Genomic DNA, 17,232 nt, shown 5'->3' on the forward strand with positions numbered 1-17,232 from the left:
GCCATAATGACTTTGTTAGCTATATGTGCAATGAATAGATGCAGCAGAGAGTAAGCATATGGGAATGGGAAAAGGAAGGAAAGGGTACCACTGGTGAGCTCAACTGGAAATGAGATTGAGCCTTTTTTAACTGGTCCATACACTAAGAGAGATACCACACAAATCACACTTAATCCAAAGCACTATGAAAGCAGGAAAGCATTTTGTTAATAAGAGCCTCAAAAACTTTTCAGGGATTGAGGTGAACTCCTGTGCAAAGATGTACAAATTACATAAAAATTATATCTATGGTAGACACAAAAGTTCCATCCAGCATTCCTCAATTATTCCTGAAATTGTAACTGATAAAGAAAGCAAATTCTAGGTAGGTGACACATGCAATGCAAGAAGAACCGTGATGTCTAAAAAAGTGCTCCAAGGTACAACTGCAATGCTTTAGCTTATTTTAATTCATTAAAGATATTGGATGACACGCTGCCCTTATAATCTGTAATATCTTGGTCTATATAATCAGTCCATTCAGAATCAATGTGCAAAAGGTAACAGTTTCCTCAAGATACCCATCGTAACTGACCTTTAACAAAAGACAAACATAGAAGAGACTGCAGGGACATAACCTCCTCCTCTCCCCTGAGTTTATTCAACAAAGCAAGGAAGAATTATATCATGTTTTACAGTTTTTTATAATTCAATACAATGTAGCATTAGCCTTCCATTAGGTTGACTTACATAGCATCATTAGCTCAGAGGGAACCTGAGAGGAAGTTAAAGGCCTGTTTTTACTGGGAAACACTACCAAAAAGACAGAAAACGTTTGTTGAAGTTGAAAACATACCGTGAGTGTCTCTTCTGTACTTCTTTTTCTTTGTACTGGAGCAACCGGAAATTCAAGAAGGGACTTTACTGTCTTCCTTTTGGCTTTTTCCATTTGAATGTTAGTAAAATAATTGACAGCAGCAAACTCAATAAGAGCAGAGAACACAAAGGCAAAGCAAACTGCTATGAACCAGTCCATGGCAGTAGCATAGGATACTTTTGGCAGTGAATGTCTTGCACTGATGCTCAGTGTCGTCATTGTCAACACTGTGGTTATTCCTTCAAAGAAATAAAGCAAAAGCACTGCTGAATCAAAGTAAAACAAAGCAAGTAGTTTAAAACAAAGAATTTTAAATCACTTGTGAGTCTTTCTCTACTGCTTGTGAATACTGCCATTACATTTAAGTTGTGGCAACCACCATATCCATGAGCAACTATGCACACAAAAGTTAACCAGCTTTTAAAGGAGGCATGGAAAACCATCACTTCAGCAGATCATCTACAGTTCACATAAAGAAAACATGGAAGCCTTTATTTCATTTTTTTTTCATGTCAAGTTCAGTAGAAGTTTTTACAATTATTTTCTAAATATTTGAACATAATTTAGGTTGTTAAATTGAGGAGTGCTCCTCAGACTGCAACAAAAACATGATTTTTCCTGTAAAGAGTTCTGAATACCACCTATTATTCTGCATCTGTTCCTCTGATCTCACTTGTAATGCAGGTGTCATTAAGTTACGACAAATTATTTTGGTGCTAAGGAAGAATATTATATTAGCAACTCTATTAGTTAAGAAACCATCAATCTTTTTTTTTAAAGCCTTCTGCTACTAGTCAACCAATAACATTTACTTAGAATTTCATCTTCTGAAAGAACAACTTTTTAATTAAAATGTACAAGCACGAACACTGAACTCAAAACACAACTACTTCATGGCAGTACTTGAAATTCAAATACATGCTGCACAAAACCAGGTATGGGGTCCTTTCTTCCTTTTTCATCCAAAATATCCCGTATCATCCAAATGTAAAAAACCGAGTATATAGTGAACACTACACAACTCCTAGCATGATAACCTCAAGGAAGACTAACTAAAAATGGAGATGTCTTTACTCTTATGAAAAGAACACTGTAACCATTCTAATTCAAGATATAATTCTTAGAAGAACATGTTTTTCAACAGATTCCTCACATCCCCCATTTGCTAAATAGCGGTATTCCATCGAGGTAATCTGATACGAAAAAGCTTCACCTAGACACTGCCGTACAGAGAACTGGTCACAATAAAACCAGTCCTTCCTACTAAAGAAGACAAAAAAGAAAAAAAGAGTAATAGCCAGGTCATGAAAGTACAAGGGATATATCAGAGCAAACTCGGAAAGATAAAAAACACAGATGCAAGCTCACAAAACCTCTTCAGTGGGAAGGTGTTGAAAAACACAGCATTGAAAATGTTTAAGTCTGAGATAAAAAATAAATTATGGAAAAGTTTTTTTTTCCATCCCTGCTTAGCCCTATCCTTCCTGAGGACCTAAGCGGACCTTTGTCCACTTAGAGCAAAAAGTTTGCCTAAATTGTTTCTAGAGACATTTGTTTAATAGATGTAAAAGTAGGCCAAAATGAACTGAGTGACCAAACAATCACCAAAAACAAGGAGGAAAGGGGAAGCCGTGACAGTATTATATCTTTATTGGATTTTTCCTTATTAAATCATTCTTCAGGAGACTTGCAGCTGCTACTGCAATTGCTCCTAGATATGTGCCATGGTGATTTGCAGGGTAGGGAACTAAGTCCTGGTAAAAATATTTTGTTTACACATAAACTGTAATTATCCAAAGCTAAATACTTAAAAGTTCCTGATCAGAAATTCACATAAGAATTAATTTTTAACATAAATAAAAAAATTAATGTTAAAATAAAATACTATTAATAAATTTTTACATGGTTAAAACCTGTTCTAAAATTACTGCTGTTTTTCCAATTCCCCCAATCACCAGATTTGAGGTGTCTGAAGCTCTGACTGCAGAAATCATGAACCAGTGTACCTTAGTTGCTTGCGTATCCTTCATCTGTTATCTTGGATAAATTCTTCCTAATCATTCAGTGTCCAATGCAATGATCTTTTGGTCAGCCTCTTCTGACAGTTCCTCTAGAAAGCTGGTACCATAGCATGGCTTCATTCCTGTCTTTTCCCTATCTCTTTTCTCTTTGAAAAAAAAGCTTTAGAAAACAGGGTCCCTGTTGGAATTTGTCTCAAAACTAGAAAGATACTTGCTGCCATACTTTAAGTAACTTACTTTCAAAGGCATTTTAGTGACTTATCTCTAACTTAGTAGACATCCAAACTTTATTAGTATTTTTTAGTTTCAAATATGGATATAGTTACACATATTACATATATTGCTCTATAGTCTGTACATTTTTAATTATCTCAGTCTGTAAAAACAGATTCTATATTTCCAATTCATGGCAATACTCCATTCAAAAAAGTATCATTATTCAACATCACTGCGAAGGTATATGAAGCGATATATGAGTTTGCCTAATGTAATGCTTGAGTTGAAAGCTGGTGGGATTCTTATTAAGTTTACAAGTTGTTTCTCCTAAAACTAATCATTTACTTTGTCTCATTTGTAATACAAACAATGTTCTGACTCCACATACATGTTTGAATGGGTCACCACATAGAAACATTAATTCCTATTACTCTTTCCAGCATGTATCTATCTATAGAAAGGCTTTTTGCAGAACATTCTCTTCCTGCTTTAGACTACAGTACTTTATGAAGTCAAGACATTGCTCTATAAAGGCTGATTTTAAAATATTTTTATCCTATTTCTTTGTTTGGAATCATATTTCCATTTAATTTCTTATGCTTTCTCTTCCACAGAAGCTTTTCTGTTTTTTATTCTCAGAGTTCACTATAGCATCTCATTCAAGCTGTATTTTGATGAGGGCAATTTTAATATCTTGTGATCATTTTGCTTTTGTAATTCATTTTCATAATGGCAATGGTAGAAAGGAAAGAAGAGCACTAAACATGAAATTACAGTAACAGGATCTAAGCCTTACTCATAGCAAGCTTCCACTGATGACACAGATACTTCATAACAAGACATCTGTACATCTTGCACACTCCAGTTTATTTTACAAGTATTCTATAAAATGTGAGTTCAGGACTTACACTATTGCCCACTGGAGGATAAACCTGCTCTGGATGTAGACTAAGGGCCAGACTATTACTCAGGGCCAGGTCTTCATAGTTTGCTCCCCTAAGCAGGAAAAATCCCTAGAGCTGTACAGCCATTTGCCACAGACAATCGTGCCACCCTTCAGGTTATATATTCCAAGTTTCTCTTAAGGTTCCAAGGATTCACATAACAACATTCTTCATACATCGATACCAAAAATTCTTCTGAATTTACATTATTCCCTTGTTTCTGCGCTAGTATGGAGGCCGTACACCCCAAGGCAGCAAAAAGGCCTACTCTAGTGGAAGTCATTAAAAGAACAATTACGAGAAAAAGTTAAAAAAAAAAGAAATAATTACCAAAAACAGTTCTAGCTGGAACAGATTCCTTATTTATCCAAAACGAAACTTGAGAGAGGATCACGGTCATAATGCATGGGATATAGGTCTGAATCATGAAATAACCCATTTTCCGCCTGAGGTGGAAATAAACTGTCATAACAATATATTCACCTAAAAGAAAAAAAAGAAAAATATTTTTCTGAATGTGTATAAAATTTGTGTTGTAGAATAACTGTTTCAGACTCTCAACTAGGATTGTTTAAGATGATGCTATTCACATTACTTAACATGCTCAGAAAGATATGTTCTTTAGAAAAAAGAATGAATGAAACTTTTAAACAAAAAATCCTAGAAATGATAGGTCATTACAGTGCCATTCAAAAGCTGATGTCAAAAATACTGTAAGTGTACAGCTAATACTGGGTTTAATTTTACAGTATAGGCACAATTTTAAAAATCCTTCTGGCAGCTATTGAAGAAGAGAGTCCCAAGACACAAGTTACCTACCTACCATAGTATCTATAACATTGTAGTACCTACCTGCCAAATAAAACAGTAAGAACAATGATACACGTCAAATGTTATGCAAGCATCTCAGCTTTTTACTAGATTTATATGTTAGTATCACTATGATAATTAAACAAATACAAAAATCATTGAGAAGAATTAAAAATACTCTGTTTATCTAAAATGTTATCATCATATTAAGCAAAGAGACAAAAAAGCAGTTTTACCATGAATAAACTGTCTAAATAAAGCACTATAGAATGAGTCTTTTGGGGACAGCAAGGAAATTTTGTTGTTAACTCATAATAATCAATATGCTGAGAAGTAAATTTCTAGTGTATTGCAAAATGCCATGTTATCTTTGAGTACAATACCCATAGAGCAATACATTAAATATATTTGCATTATCTGTTTCATTTTGACCATCTCACAACACCTAAACCTGCTGATGCTTAGAAAATTATTCAAAATTTTAAAAATATTTTCGGAATATGCTTGTTTATCAACACACTGCTCATCAGTGATACTTCACTCATTTCGGATGCCTGAAGTTACCATTTGCCTTATTTTTTACAGCAAAAATCAGCAGAAGTATCTATTGTGACTATTGCATTTGTGCCTATCCTTATCCAACTAGAGGGTTTTTATGGTTTTAATAACCCATTCTGTATGCTGTACTTCTATCCCAAGCTGCTTGCACCGCCAAACAAAGGAAGTCTTTTGCACATAATGTGGATACAGTGCTGAGAAATTACTTCCTCACCCAGGCATCCTCTTGACTCTTCAAACTGCATTTTAAGCAGTGATTAAATGCTCATTTTGTCCCTTGGAGTAATGATCTCATTCTAGCTTTCTGAAAGACTGTCACAATTTACTGTAATGAATCTGCAAATGTAAATCTCAAGGACAGAAACCTAATTCAGATTTACGCTCTCAGCCCTCAGTACATACCCTATGACATTCAGTAGAATAACTTACAGAAAGAAAAGGAAAAAAGCTTTGGGCAATGTTACAGGTTAGTTTTACCTCAAGTTGATTTTTACTGACAAGATTCCTACCTGTAATAGATTTAATAGTTTCAGAGGATACCGTATGCCCAAGCAGGTCATACTGAACTAAACTGGAAGACTCCTCAGGAACTTCCACTGACTTCTCAGGTCCTTTTGTCCAGGTATAAATCATTTCACTCTTTGGATAAGCATCTACAACACAGCATCAGTTTGCATAAACAGGAAACTTTTTCTCATACCTTACTAAGAGCCCAATCCAAATCTACTGAAACCAAACAGTAAAACTCACATAAACAACTTTAGAAGATACCCTTCATGCTAAGTTATTCCCGAAAGCCACCCTCAGAAGAGAATAAATAACGACCATAAATTCACTTTGCATATGAATGTGAAGACTAAATGCAAGGTCTTTCTGGATCAGCCCCTACTGGGCATGCAAAGTTTATCTTTATTTTAGCAATTGCTATCTAAAATTTTATTGTTAAAATACACTAATCTATAAAAAAGAGCATGTACAAAGAGGATACATTTTGAAGATTGGGTGCACATTTCTTTGCAGAAAAGAATGACTATACTAAAAACTACAATATTTTAAACTTCTGTTTAAAATATTTGCTGGAAATCATAGGTCAGTAAAAAATTCACAATAAGAACACACAAAAACATTTTACATTTAAGGCAAAAGACATAACTTAGGGCTAGCATTCAATCCCTACACAGTCCAAACTCCTGTAAAAATTAAATCAAATCAGTCTTACATTTGAAATGGCTACATGTTATTTCAAGTTTCACTGCAGGAAATATCAGATTAGTGTTCAGCAAAATTTCTGCCGGCTGGTGATCCTGTCTGAAGAAATATGATGCCTGTGGAGGAGCCCCCACTATCGAAGTACCCCTATTATACAGCTGATATCACAGTCAAATTTTGCAGCACCTGGTCTCCAGTCTCACTGTAACAGGCATTAAAAATTGTATCAGAGCAGTGTCTTTTTAATACCCCCTTTAGGTTGAGTACCCAGCTATATAAGATAATTTATGCTAAGGAAAAAATATGAGGGTTCTACAGCCATTTCAGACTTCAGAGCTCTGGTGTCAAGGAAAATAGAATAATGTCCAGCTACTGACTACATCGGAGAGTCTAAAGCAGAGAAGTTAGAAACCAAGAAGTCTTATAAGAGCGACCAGATAGTTAATGGACTGCACCAACCATCCCCAGGGGGTCTCAGAAGTCTCTGCTTTGGATTCATATCAGGGAACCATAACTACCTCCCTTGGTTGTTATGCAGCATGTTCCAAAATGTTCCTTTTAGTCAAAGTTTGGATGTTTTGCAAAAATCTACATCTGATCTCAAAGCAGAAAAGTCATCTGCACTAAGATTCTTCTTACCAGTTTAACAACTATTTATCTCACCTAAACTTGCCATGCAGACAATTACAACTAAGGATCAAATCTCTGCACGTTACCTACACATCTACCTTCGGATGCCAATGTGCCTCCACTACCTGTACAGAAAGGCAAATAACCTGGTTCCCTAGGTGCCTCTTACCTGGCTGTTATAAATAGAGTTTGTCTTCTCCAGAGAATCTCTCACTGCACTAGGTATCCAATTCCTTACTGAGAACCAAGAAAAACTATATATTTCAAGCAACTGTGTAACCAGAATAGTCAGGTTTAACATAATAGCTGAATCACTGCCTGCTTTTCAGTTCTCTGGGTTTAATTTTTAAGGTCCTAAATAAAATTTCCAAGGAATCTAACAGGAGTTTTGTCTGCATAGGGATTGAGTATCAAGACATATCTGTATATATTCAGAAAGTCTAGTAATTGCTCAAAATTTACTTCTACTATTTAAATGCTGTATTTACAAGAAATTTCATAATTGCAACTTACAACTCCCAAATTTGAGAGGACAAGCATGACCATCCATGGGAAAATCCACTAATCTCATGGGACACTCTGCACTTATTGTAAGCCTATAATGGAACAAATTAAATAGTCTCTGGTTGCCATTTTGTCTGGGCATCATAACTTTTGCATACAGTAATTGTTAGAAGTCAAACAAACATATTAGATACCTCATTGTGTACAAGATGGTGCCATTTCTCATTATTCTGAAGAGTTTATTTGGGGCTGTCATATTATGTGCAACAGACTTTTTTCCATTCCTGAAGAAAGTGTCAGGAGTCCACACCTTCGAGACCATCAAGTTGTTAAGTCTTAAAATTTCAATAGGGCCATCATATTTTAATCTTTTATCTACCCATGTCTGACGAAAGAAGACATCCATTGTATATTCCTGTATTAAATTGCAGAAAAACAAAGATCACGTTTGCATGTGTGTTTCCTGTAAAAGAAGAAATCCCTCAGGAGCAAAGAAACCATTAGTAAAGAAAATACCAAGTCTACTACATAAACATATTTCCACCAATTAAAGTAAGTGTCTTGTGTGCTTCTTAATAGCTTAATTTCTTACATTAGTCATATCAATAAATTACTACACATTTAATCGTTAAGGAATAATTAATCTAATTAGGTTGCAGGAAGCAGGCAATTGAATTTGTAGTCAAGTATATAACTGGAAACAAAATGATCTCTGACAAGAAGTGTCAACAGATTTTTAAAGAAAATATATCCATCAATTTGCTGCTGCTGTCTAAATTAAAAATAGCAAGACAAACAATTACTTCCGCTTTAAAGTTAGGAAAGAAAACTTAACTTCATCTCATGGAAAGTAAGCTTTTAGCTGAGGAAAGCTAAATAAGTTCTTTGCCATGCCCATAAAACATGGATAATAAATTACATATAGACTTGCATACATACACATTTTTTTAAACTATGTAACTATCCCATTAACCCTCAGAAAAGCCATACAGATGCTCCAACAAAAACATGCAAACAACTGCAGAACTGCAGACACAGGCATATAATGAGAAATAATATGTGAATGAATGGATGAAGGAATGCATTTCTCATCTCAGGAAGCTAAAGCATTTCACACAAAAAAAACACCATATGGCATTGAAAAAGGTAACATGGAAAGCTTTGAGTCCTTTCTAACTCACAATTGTGATTTTGTTAAGCAAACAATGTTTTCTGACTTCGTTTCAAACTCTTCTGTATAATGTTACCATTGAAACTACTTGTCAGGCCATATTTATTTGCATTCGCAATGAGGCACATCTACTGGTGTAATGCATTTTAGGATTATATCTGTCTTCTTTTCCATGACTGTATCCTTCACTGTGATTTATAGTTAATCCATGAAAAGTGTCTTTTCTAGTGTCATGTCTTGCTGGTGACTTCATAGCTCACAAGTAGTAGTTTCTGTTATTAGCTTCTACGTGACAGATTTTGTAATGTAAGATTTCAACCACTTTCATTACACTGGGTACCAAAGCAACTAAAAAGACATTCTGATCATCCCCTGTACTGAGACCATATCACACCTCACCATTGCAGTGAATTTTCTGACTGCAGCCACATTATATTGGGTCACTTATGGATACATTAACTAAAAAGTATTCCAAAAACAACCCCTGTATCCCTCCTAACTAATATAGCCTCCTAACTAATCCCTAATGATGAAGGGGGAAATATCTGCTGTAAAGTCTCCTTTCGCAAGTTCCTTACCTACCTTCAGTCCATGTAACCACTTCTATCTTCTCCAGTATAACTAGTAACTTCCCACATGGCACCACGTCAAATGCTTCAATGAAACCTGAGAGATGCCATGCAGCCCTCACTGTAGTTTTTAGGTACATATTACTAGATTTCCTTAGTATTTCCAGATTCTTGTACCCCTTGTCACGCTGATAAGTATCATACTGTACATGACAACCAATGAAGGGGTAAGATGCATTTCAACATCAGACTGCTGTCACAAATGTAGCCCTTGAAAAAATATTTTGCTATCACATACCTTTCCACATGATAGAAGCAAATCAGGTACACCACAAAGTGAATGACAACACTATATGGGAAGAAAATTACTACCCTGAAACTACCTTTTCCATAAAGAAGTTCAGTTCAGCACATATGGCTGTGTTACTTCCATAGGATTTCTTGAATAATTAATAAAAAGAGAAACTACTGTATGATTTAGGGTATACTACTGTATTTTAGAAGTTGATGAGAGTTCTGCTGGATTTGACCTTGAAAGCAAAAGCCATTCAGGCCCAAATAACAGAACATGTAAATGTAACATTTCTCCTCTCTTACTATTTCATGCATGTCACTTGGACGTTCAATTTCTGCAGATACCTATGAAAACGCTTATCAGTCAAACATTTGCTGAAAGCAATGCTAAAAGGAGTATAAAGATCAGCAAAGGGTATTCATCTGAAATGAAAATGTCAACAAGTATTTGTGATGTCATTATTATTCACCTGAGAATAACACAAGTTTCAGAAATGAAAAGCAATTTCAAGATATTACACATTTTCCCCACAAGTAGACTGACTTAGACACTCCCTGGAAGGCCTGATTCTGCCTCTACACCACGAAAATCTGTTTTAAATCCTATGAAGTGAATTCCTTAAGCCAGCCAAAACCCACTGAAAGTGTGACCAGAATCAGGCCTGATGGATCTAATTATAACTTGTAAATTAAGCTGTTACTAATCTTGCCTAATTTGCATGATTGACAGAACAGTACAGATGAAGCATCCACTCCTACTGCAGTTAATGGTTTCTCAGAGCCAGGAAATGGCATTTTAATCTCAGAAATACATACCATTTCTACATCAGAAACAGGTCCAAAACTGGTGACATATATATCTGTTTTGACTTCAGTAACAGGACCTAATGTATGAAAAGGAAGTGAGCAAGAAAATTTGAATTTTGCAGGTCAACAATTCCCATAAATGATCCTGGTGTGTGAACAGTTACCGCTTTCAGGGTTCTGTGGATGAGCAAGAGCAAAATGCAAACAAAGGTCAATTCAGATAAGTCTAGAATAAGAAGCACTGCTCAATTACCTTTACCCCATAAGTAAATCAAAAGCAGCATTTCCATGCAAATCCCCACTCAGAAAACTAACTTTGACTCAGCGACTAAGAAAACTGATGCCAAAAAATTAAAAGGCTCACTGAAAACACCATGCTAATTAACAAAAAGCACTGCATTCAGGAAATCCACTTTCCTCATGGCATTTATTACTAATATTTGGTCCTACTGGTAATAACTGGACTACAGACATTAGCATGCTATGCACTGGGCAATTTAGTATTGCAGGATCAAGAACTGCATCCATATCCCATGATGTACTGGAGTGCTTTAATACTAACATTCAAAAGAAAAGTTGGATGTCCAAGCATTTTTGAGAGTCTGAACCTATGTCCACATCCTGCTACGAAGCCCATCTTGAAAGAGCTAGTGTTATTTAGGACACTGTTAAAAAGAAGGCACTGAGTAGAGGTCTTGCACTCTCACAGCTGCATACGGCAAATCAACCATCAGAGAAAGCAGTTTCACTTTAATTATCATTTCCTTTATTACCTTGAAATTTCAGAGAGGCATTCACTCTACAGTTCCCCTTAAACCAAAGAACACACACACTAATATCACTGGGATTTAGGTCTGTTCCCAATGTAAAAGGCTAGAAAGCTGCTAATCATTACCAGCTGTTAAGATGATTCTGTGATCAAAGCATTAGCTAACAGTTTAATTCAGGTAATTAACTCACAGCATAAATTAAAAAATAAAAAAAAATCTACTGACGGTCTTACCAAACAGTATCTGTTTGAAAAAACACATATGATCTACAAATTCACAACCAGTTTCTAAACCCCTACAACTCAAATTTCTAAAGAGGATAAGTGGCTCAAGTCTGTTAATTCAGGCTTTAACATAGTATTTGCAATCTAAAAATGAAAGGAGGAAAGACTCAACAGGGTTAGCAGCAGAAAAATATGCCCCTCTAAAAAAAAAAAAAAAAAAATCACTCTTTACAGATGTCACTTTAAATCAAAGGGTAGAAGGAAAAAAACAAATATGCAATGGGAAAACAGGAAAACTATACTTCTTGCACCTAGAATGAGTCCCAAGCTGTGAACAAAAAATAAAATAAAACCATGTAAAATAATTTCACTAAATAATTTGCAAATTATGTAGAGAAGAACAGCTAAGAATTTTTCAACTAAATGTCAAAAAAATGACTGCCGGAAGCTAAGCTTCACAGACATTTTTTCAATATATAATCTAAAGAAAATTCACTGTACAAGAGTTGGTAGCTCAGTGGAAAGTAGAATAGTTTGGCATGTCTGTCTTGAAGAGGTTTTAAGAAGCAACTCCCAGGTTCCAGATAACACACTTTCGTACCACACCATTTGTTTTGCAGTGGGTTGCTCTCTGGACATGTCAAATGGAAGCTGCTCCCCTTTCTACAAATAAAAAAGTGTTTATTAGGTCAGGGAAATCCATGAGTGTTTGGATCATTCATTTTACTGACAACGCAGTCCAATGACATTTCCTGAATATAATTATTTCTGGAGAGCAGAAGAGCTCCAAGAGATTAGAAGTGAAGACATTCATCTACAATATTAGAAAATAGGAGAGAAAATAGAAGAGATTTAATTGCAACTGACCTCCCATAATCACACTACCACTATAATTTATCTAGGATTGTTTTAAATATATAAATATTTATTTCACTTGAACCTGAAATATTTCTGAAATCAGTTCTACAGAAATGAAAAAAAGTCATTTTCTCACATAGCTTTAATAAGAAAATACAGGAATTAGTCTTTGTTACTCAATAATAAGAGAATGATGAATATTGAGTGCAGTTCCTGCAAGAATCCCTTTCAGGAACTGAGTGCAATATTCAGTATTCCCTGAATTCCTTTCAGGAACTGCTTTACTTGTTAGTTCTAAGAAACTAAATAGGAATAGACCTGAAACAAACCCCAAACCTTTAACTGCTTTTCTTTTGATGGTATATTCTTTTCTTTGGCTCATACAACACTGTAATTTTCTAGCCTTACCAACTTGAGCAAAGGGACAGATTCTTCCCAGAGGCACAAGCTGCTTCTCCTCAGACATTGATTTCTTCTGTTTCATTAAATGATTACAGCTTCTCAGGAATAAGTCTTTGGAGCCTTTTTGCAGATTTGTTTTTTGGAGTTTCTCAGAAAGAAGGGGAAAGTTAAGACCAAGAAGCTAACCTCCAAATCATCAAGCCTATGACTTAATGCTATTAGAAATACTGTAGCAGCAACACAGGACTAAAACTATGCTTGAGTTCACTCTTCAGTAACTGTTATTCTGTTCTCAAATATTTATTATTATGACCCATGAGAAAGAAGGAATCAGGAACTCTCAGACAATAACTAGGCCACAAAATAATGTTTACTTTTGGTTGCTTGCCCAACATGATGGCAGAAGAGTGACAAAACAAATGTTAAAATCACATTATAGTCCACTAGAAAATGGCAGATAAATGAGTATCTAGAAATATTTTAGGCATCCTAACAGTTATCCAGTTAGTACTGACACACAAATCCTTGCTTTGCAGCCAAAACCTTTGCCAAACATTTCTGGTAGGAGCAAACACAGCAGCAAGAGACAGTGAAGCTGATTATCTCCCTAATGCTTTCTCTCCAATTGCAGCCCTTTCATGCTCCACATCTTCCACCTACATTGGCCTTAACAGTAATATAATGACAAATCTTGGATTTTCTAGCATGTCCCAGTACTTAATGCCAACCCAGGAGTATCTATCACCAATAACTATCTCTTATTCTTGTTGTTCTAGAAGAAAACGTAACTCCAGTTGGTAACAATAGTGGGGGTATAAATAGTGAGTCATGCTGCTGCTTTTTTTTTAAACTATTATTAATAGTGGGAATTCCTGTCAACGAGGAGGTGATCTGTAGTCACCTAACCTACTTTTACTGGTGATTTAAGCAGTCGTCCAAAATAAATGTGTTGCACCACTAAATCAACTCAGGTTCTGCAAGCAGAAGATCCTATTAGAATCCCTAACACCCTATTACTGGCAATAAAATGCAGTGAGTTGTAAGAAGGCCAATTAACTTTGAATGTGACCATTTGGGCTTATCCCTCAATGGATGTTAAGTATCTATCCACCATAAATCTTTAGGAATGCTGAAGAACTATTTATAACATACCGGTGTGTATTTTTGTGTCAATGAAATAGGAGGAGAGTCCTACACACTGCAGTGGGAACAGTTAAGTCTGAATCACTGCTTGCAAGATAATACACTTTAAAGAAGCTCAAGCAGGATTAAAAGCAACCCCTGCAAAAAGCCAGAATAGTTCAGTGGTATAGATGTTACATGTGGGCTGAAGAAGCGATGCCAGGCCCTAGCCCTGTGAAGATGAACATAAGACAGCTCTCCCATGCATTTTATGTCAACATATGGGTTGAACTGCAGCACAGCTCCCAGGGAAAGACTTTGGGCTCCATTATTGCTGCGTCTCCATAGGCAACTGTCACTGCAGAGATCTCCACTGCATGTAAACAGTCAAATCCTGCACAGGTTTTCTGTGTATTGGAAATTTTGCCATCAAAAATCACACAACTAATCGGGAACAGTAGCAAACAAGTCTGTACAAAGGTTTCAGCATATAAAGTACAATTTAAATGCTAAGTGCAGTTATTGCTGCTATTATGAGATCAGTCCCAGGATACATAAACCACATAAAATTGTATTACATCAGTTCCTACAGCTACATTAAAAAAAAGTAGTTGGTACAGATTTTTTTTAAATATAACTACGTGTGAAAGATTTGGTGCTTTCTCTTTCCAAATTCTTGCTGCCTGAATAGGGTTGACATTTTTTAAGTGAAGTGAAAAAAAAAAAAAGAAAAGAAAAAGCCATCATATGAAGCATGTTCTCTTGTTTCATTTTATCAGAGAACAGCTGAGGACACCTGCTATAAGTAAGAATTCTATTCAGAAGCCACAACAAGTAGGTAGGGCATTTTTAAAAAATTAAAGTAGAATTCAAAAACCTGGGCTACATTCTCTACCAAAAGAAAAAACAAAAAACACAGGAGCACACAATAACCCTTGTCTCTATGTATGTTTATCCATCAGCATGTCTGAACCTGAAAAGGGAAAAAGTACCTCCAGAAATTAGGAGATTACTGTTTCTTTGCCTGTTTATCAGCAGATCATCTCTGCTGAGACAGCCAATAAGCTTGATACTGGTGCCAGTTTCATGATGTGTACACCTGTCTACTAAGAACTGGACTATGAATATCAGCTAATTTTATACAGATCACTGAACAACAGACAGATGGTAATGACTTCAAGGATTACCAACCTGGGCCAAATTCAAATCCATCACCTACAGGTATCTAACACCATATCCTGTTAAGCTTTGAGTCATCTACTCTCACCAGCTGAGGAAGACTGGACAACTGCCTGAAAAAAAAAAAAAATTACCAGCTTCGCTTTGCAATGCTCACTTCAAGTCCATTTCCAATCTAAAAAATAAAAATAAATTACAATATCTATTATGCTGAGCAATAGAACCTTGAAGGAACACGTGAGTTCCTAGTAAGGGCAGATAATCATGTAGATATTTTTATTTTCTCTAAAACCAGAAAATTGTCTTTGCTTTTCAAGTGTATTCTGTGCTTATTTTCTGACTAAAGTCCTGCATTGACAGGAAAGGAAACTCTTCAGAAATGTTGTTCATCAGCTGAGCATCACACAGCCTAGACAGGGCTGAGAAGCCCTCTCCTACCCTTCCTATGGGAGATAATAGCCAACATATTTAATTCCACCAAGTACTCAGGTGCATTTTCACAGGTATGAGATCATGAGAAAGAATATGAAAAGAGGAAGAAAATAAAAAGGGAAACAAATGCACACAGTCCTGTTCCTTCTACTCATGAGTCAGTGTATGTGGCAGTTTTCAAAGAGAAAGCCACAGAGCTAACACAATTTCAGTAGCTGATAGTGAGACTCAAAGCTCGTGCCAGACTCTACCTCACACAACCAAACAGAACTCAGGAAACTAAAGGGCTTCAGCTTTCACTGACTGATGGGCAACCACACCACAATGAGCCAGTAACACACTGTGGGCAATGCCAGCAGCTTGTGGTGAGCAGGTTTCACAGTCAATCTAAGACCCTTGGGCAGGAGGCAAGTCACACATCACCATCTTTCTTTGGCCTGGCCATACACTTGGCCATTAAAGGCAAGACACCAGAGATGAGATGTTCTCTAAAAGGTACAATTCATTAAAATGAGCAGATACATGGCAGCATGCAGTGATGCTGCCCTCATCAGCTTCAATCTCTCTTTTCCTTTCTACTTCCCTAAATCCTGGCTTAAGTGTGATGAGTTACTGTATCATGAAATTTTCAAAGACACCATTACATTTTTAAAAGTTACAATCCAATACAGGTTTGAATGGGCTCTTGCAGGCTCTTGCTTATGTCAAGAGTTGCTCAGGTACTGTCTGAAACCAGGTATGAGTTTAAAATGGTAAATCAGACTCAGGCCTTTTACTTCAAGTGAATAACGTTCTTTTCAAAGACTTTGGAATTCTACTGTCGCTTTGAAATTAATCACCAGAAAGGTAGCAAGGTGATTTTCAGAGCAAATCCAACTTTTTTAACTTTCTATAGTTTTCCTTCATGTCATACACAAAATTTTTAAAAGCAGATGAAAACTGGAAACAGGGTTTAACTGGAAATGCTTTTACTTCAAACTTCTACAGCTGAATCAAAATAGTACTGCACTAGTACTCTTGAAGTTTTCCAGCAGATAATGCTTTTAATTGAGGACACCACAAGCGGCTTCTGTAAAATCTCTGTTTTTATAGAGTGGTTTTGACCAAGAGACCCACTTAGATTCCAAATTGAATGCTGAAATTCCAGATAATGATATAACCAAGCATGTAGTTCAGGGAATGAACTGACTTCATTTCCATCACACTATTTTCAAACAGCCAACACCATTACTTTATTCATTAGTCCCTAAATACCTTCCCTCTACTAAAATTCAAAACTTTTATGCATTTAAAGTCTCCCTGACAGCAGCTGCGAGTTTTTTTTCTTTCCTACCCAAAACTGCCTATTCTGCTTTGTTTCATTAAATTTCTAGGTGACATTTCTTTGCTTCTGTCTTGCATCTTTAGTTTCCCTCCCTCCCCAACTTAATGGAACTTTCACTTAAATGATCTTTAATAAGCTTTTTCATAAACCTTTAGTGTCTACTACACTAAGCACTGTGAGGTTTGGTATTAAGTGACAACAACTTTTTAGGTTTATGACATTCATAAAGTGAATTTTTAATGAAAGGTGTCAATTCAATGACATGGGGAACTTCATTCTTATATTAACCCTCAACATACGCCATGCTCTCACAAAAGTACCACCAAGACAAG

The 17,232-nt window shown here is 35.9% G+C and overlaps 1 protein-coding gene across 7 annotated transcripts in view; it reads right to left on the minus strand.

Annotated features, from left to right (window-relative positions):
- The window catches only part of GABRA4 (gamma-aminobutyric acid type A receptor alpha4 subunit), a 48,279-nt gene that overhangs the window by 27,946 nt on the left and 3,101 nt on the right, over nt 1-17,232 (minus strand). For 4 of the 7 annotated variants that reach the window (XM_027676309.1, XM_027676310.1, XM_027676314.1 and 1 more), the window contains exons 3-8: nt 10,599-10,666; nt 7,943-8,163; nt 7,758-7,840; nt 5,915-6,058; nt 4,368-4,520; nt 836-1,095 (exon numbers count right to left, since the gene is read on the minus strand). In XM_027676309.1, coding sequence (XP_027532110.1) covers nt 836-1,095; nt 4,368-4,520; nt 5,915-6,058; nt 7,758-7,840; nt 7,943-8,163; nt 10,599-10,666 — 929 coding nt within the window. Of the gene's footprint in view, nt 1-835; nt 1,096-4,367; nt 4,521-5,914; nt 6,059-7,757; nt 7,841-7,942; nt 8,164-10,598; nt 10,667-15,156; nt 15,258-17,232 lie in introns of those variants that run through there. The other 3 variants (XM_027676313.1, XM_027676312.1, XM_027676311.1) reach the window with 3 other exon arrangements.

The sequence above is a fragment of the Neopelma chrysocephalum genome, unplaced genomic scaffold (genome assembly GCF_003984885.1).
Source record: "Neopelma chrysocephalum unplaced genomic scaffold, ASM398488v2 Primary Assembly neopelma1_42, whole genome shotgun sequence".
NCBI lineage: Eukaryota > Metazoa > Chordata > Aves > Passeriformes > Pipridae > Neopelma > Neopelma chrysocephalum.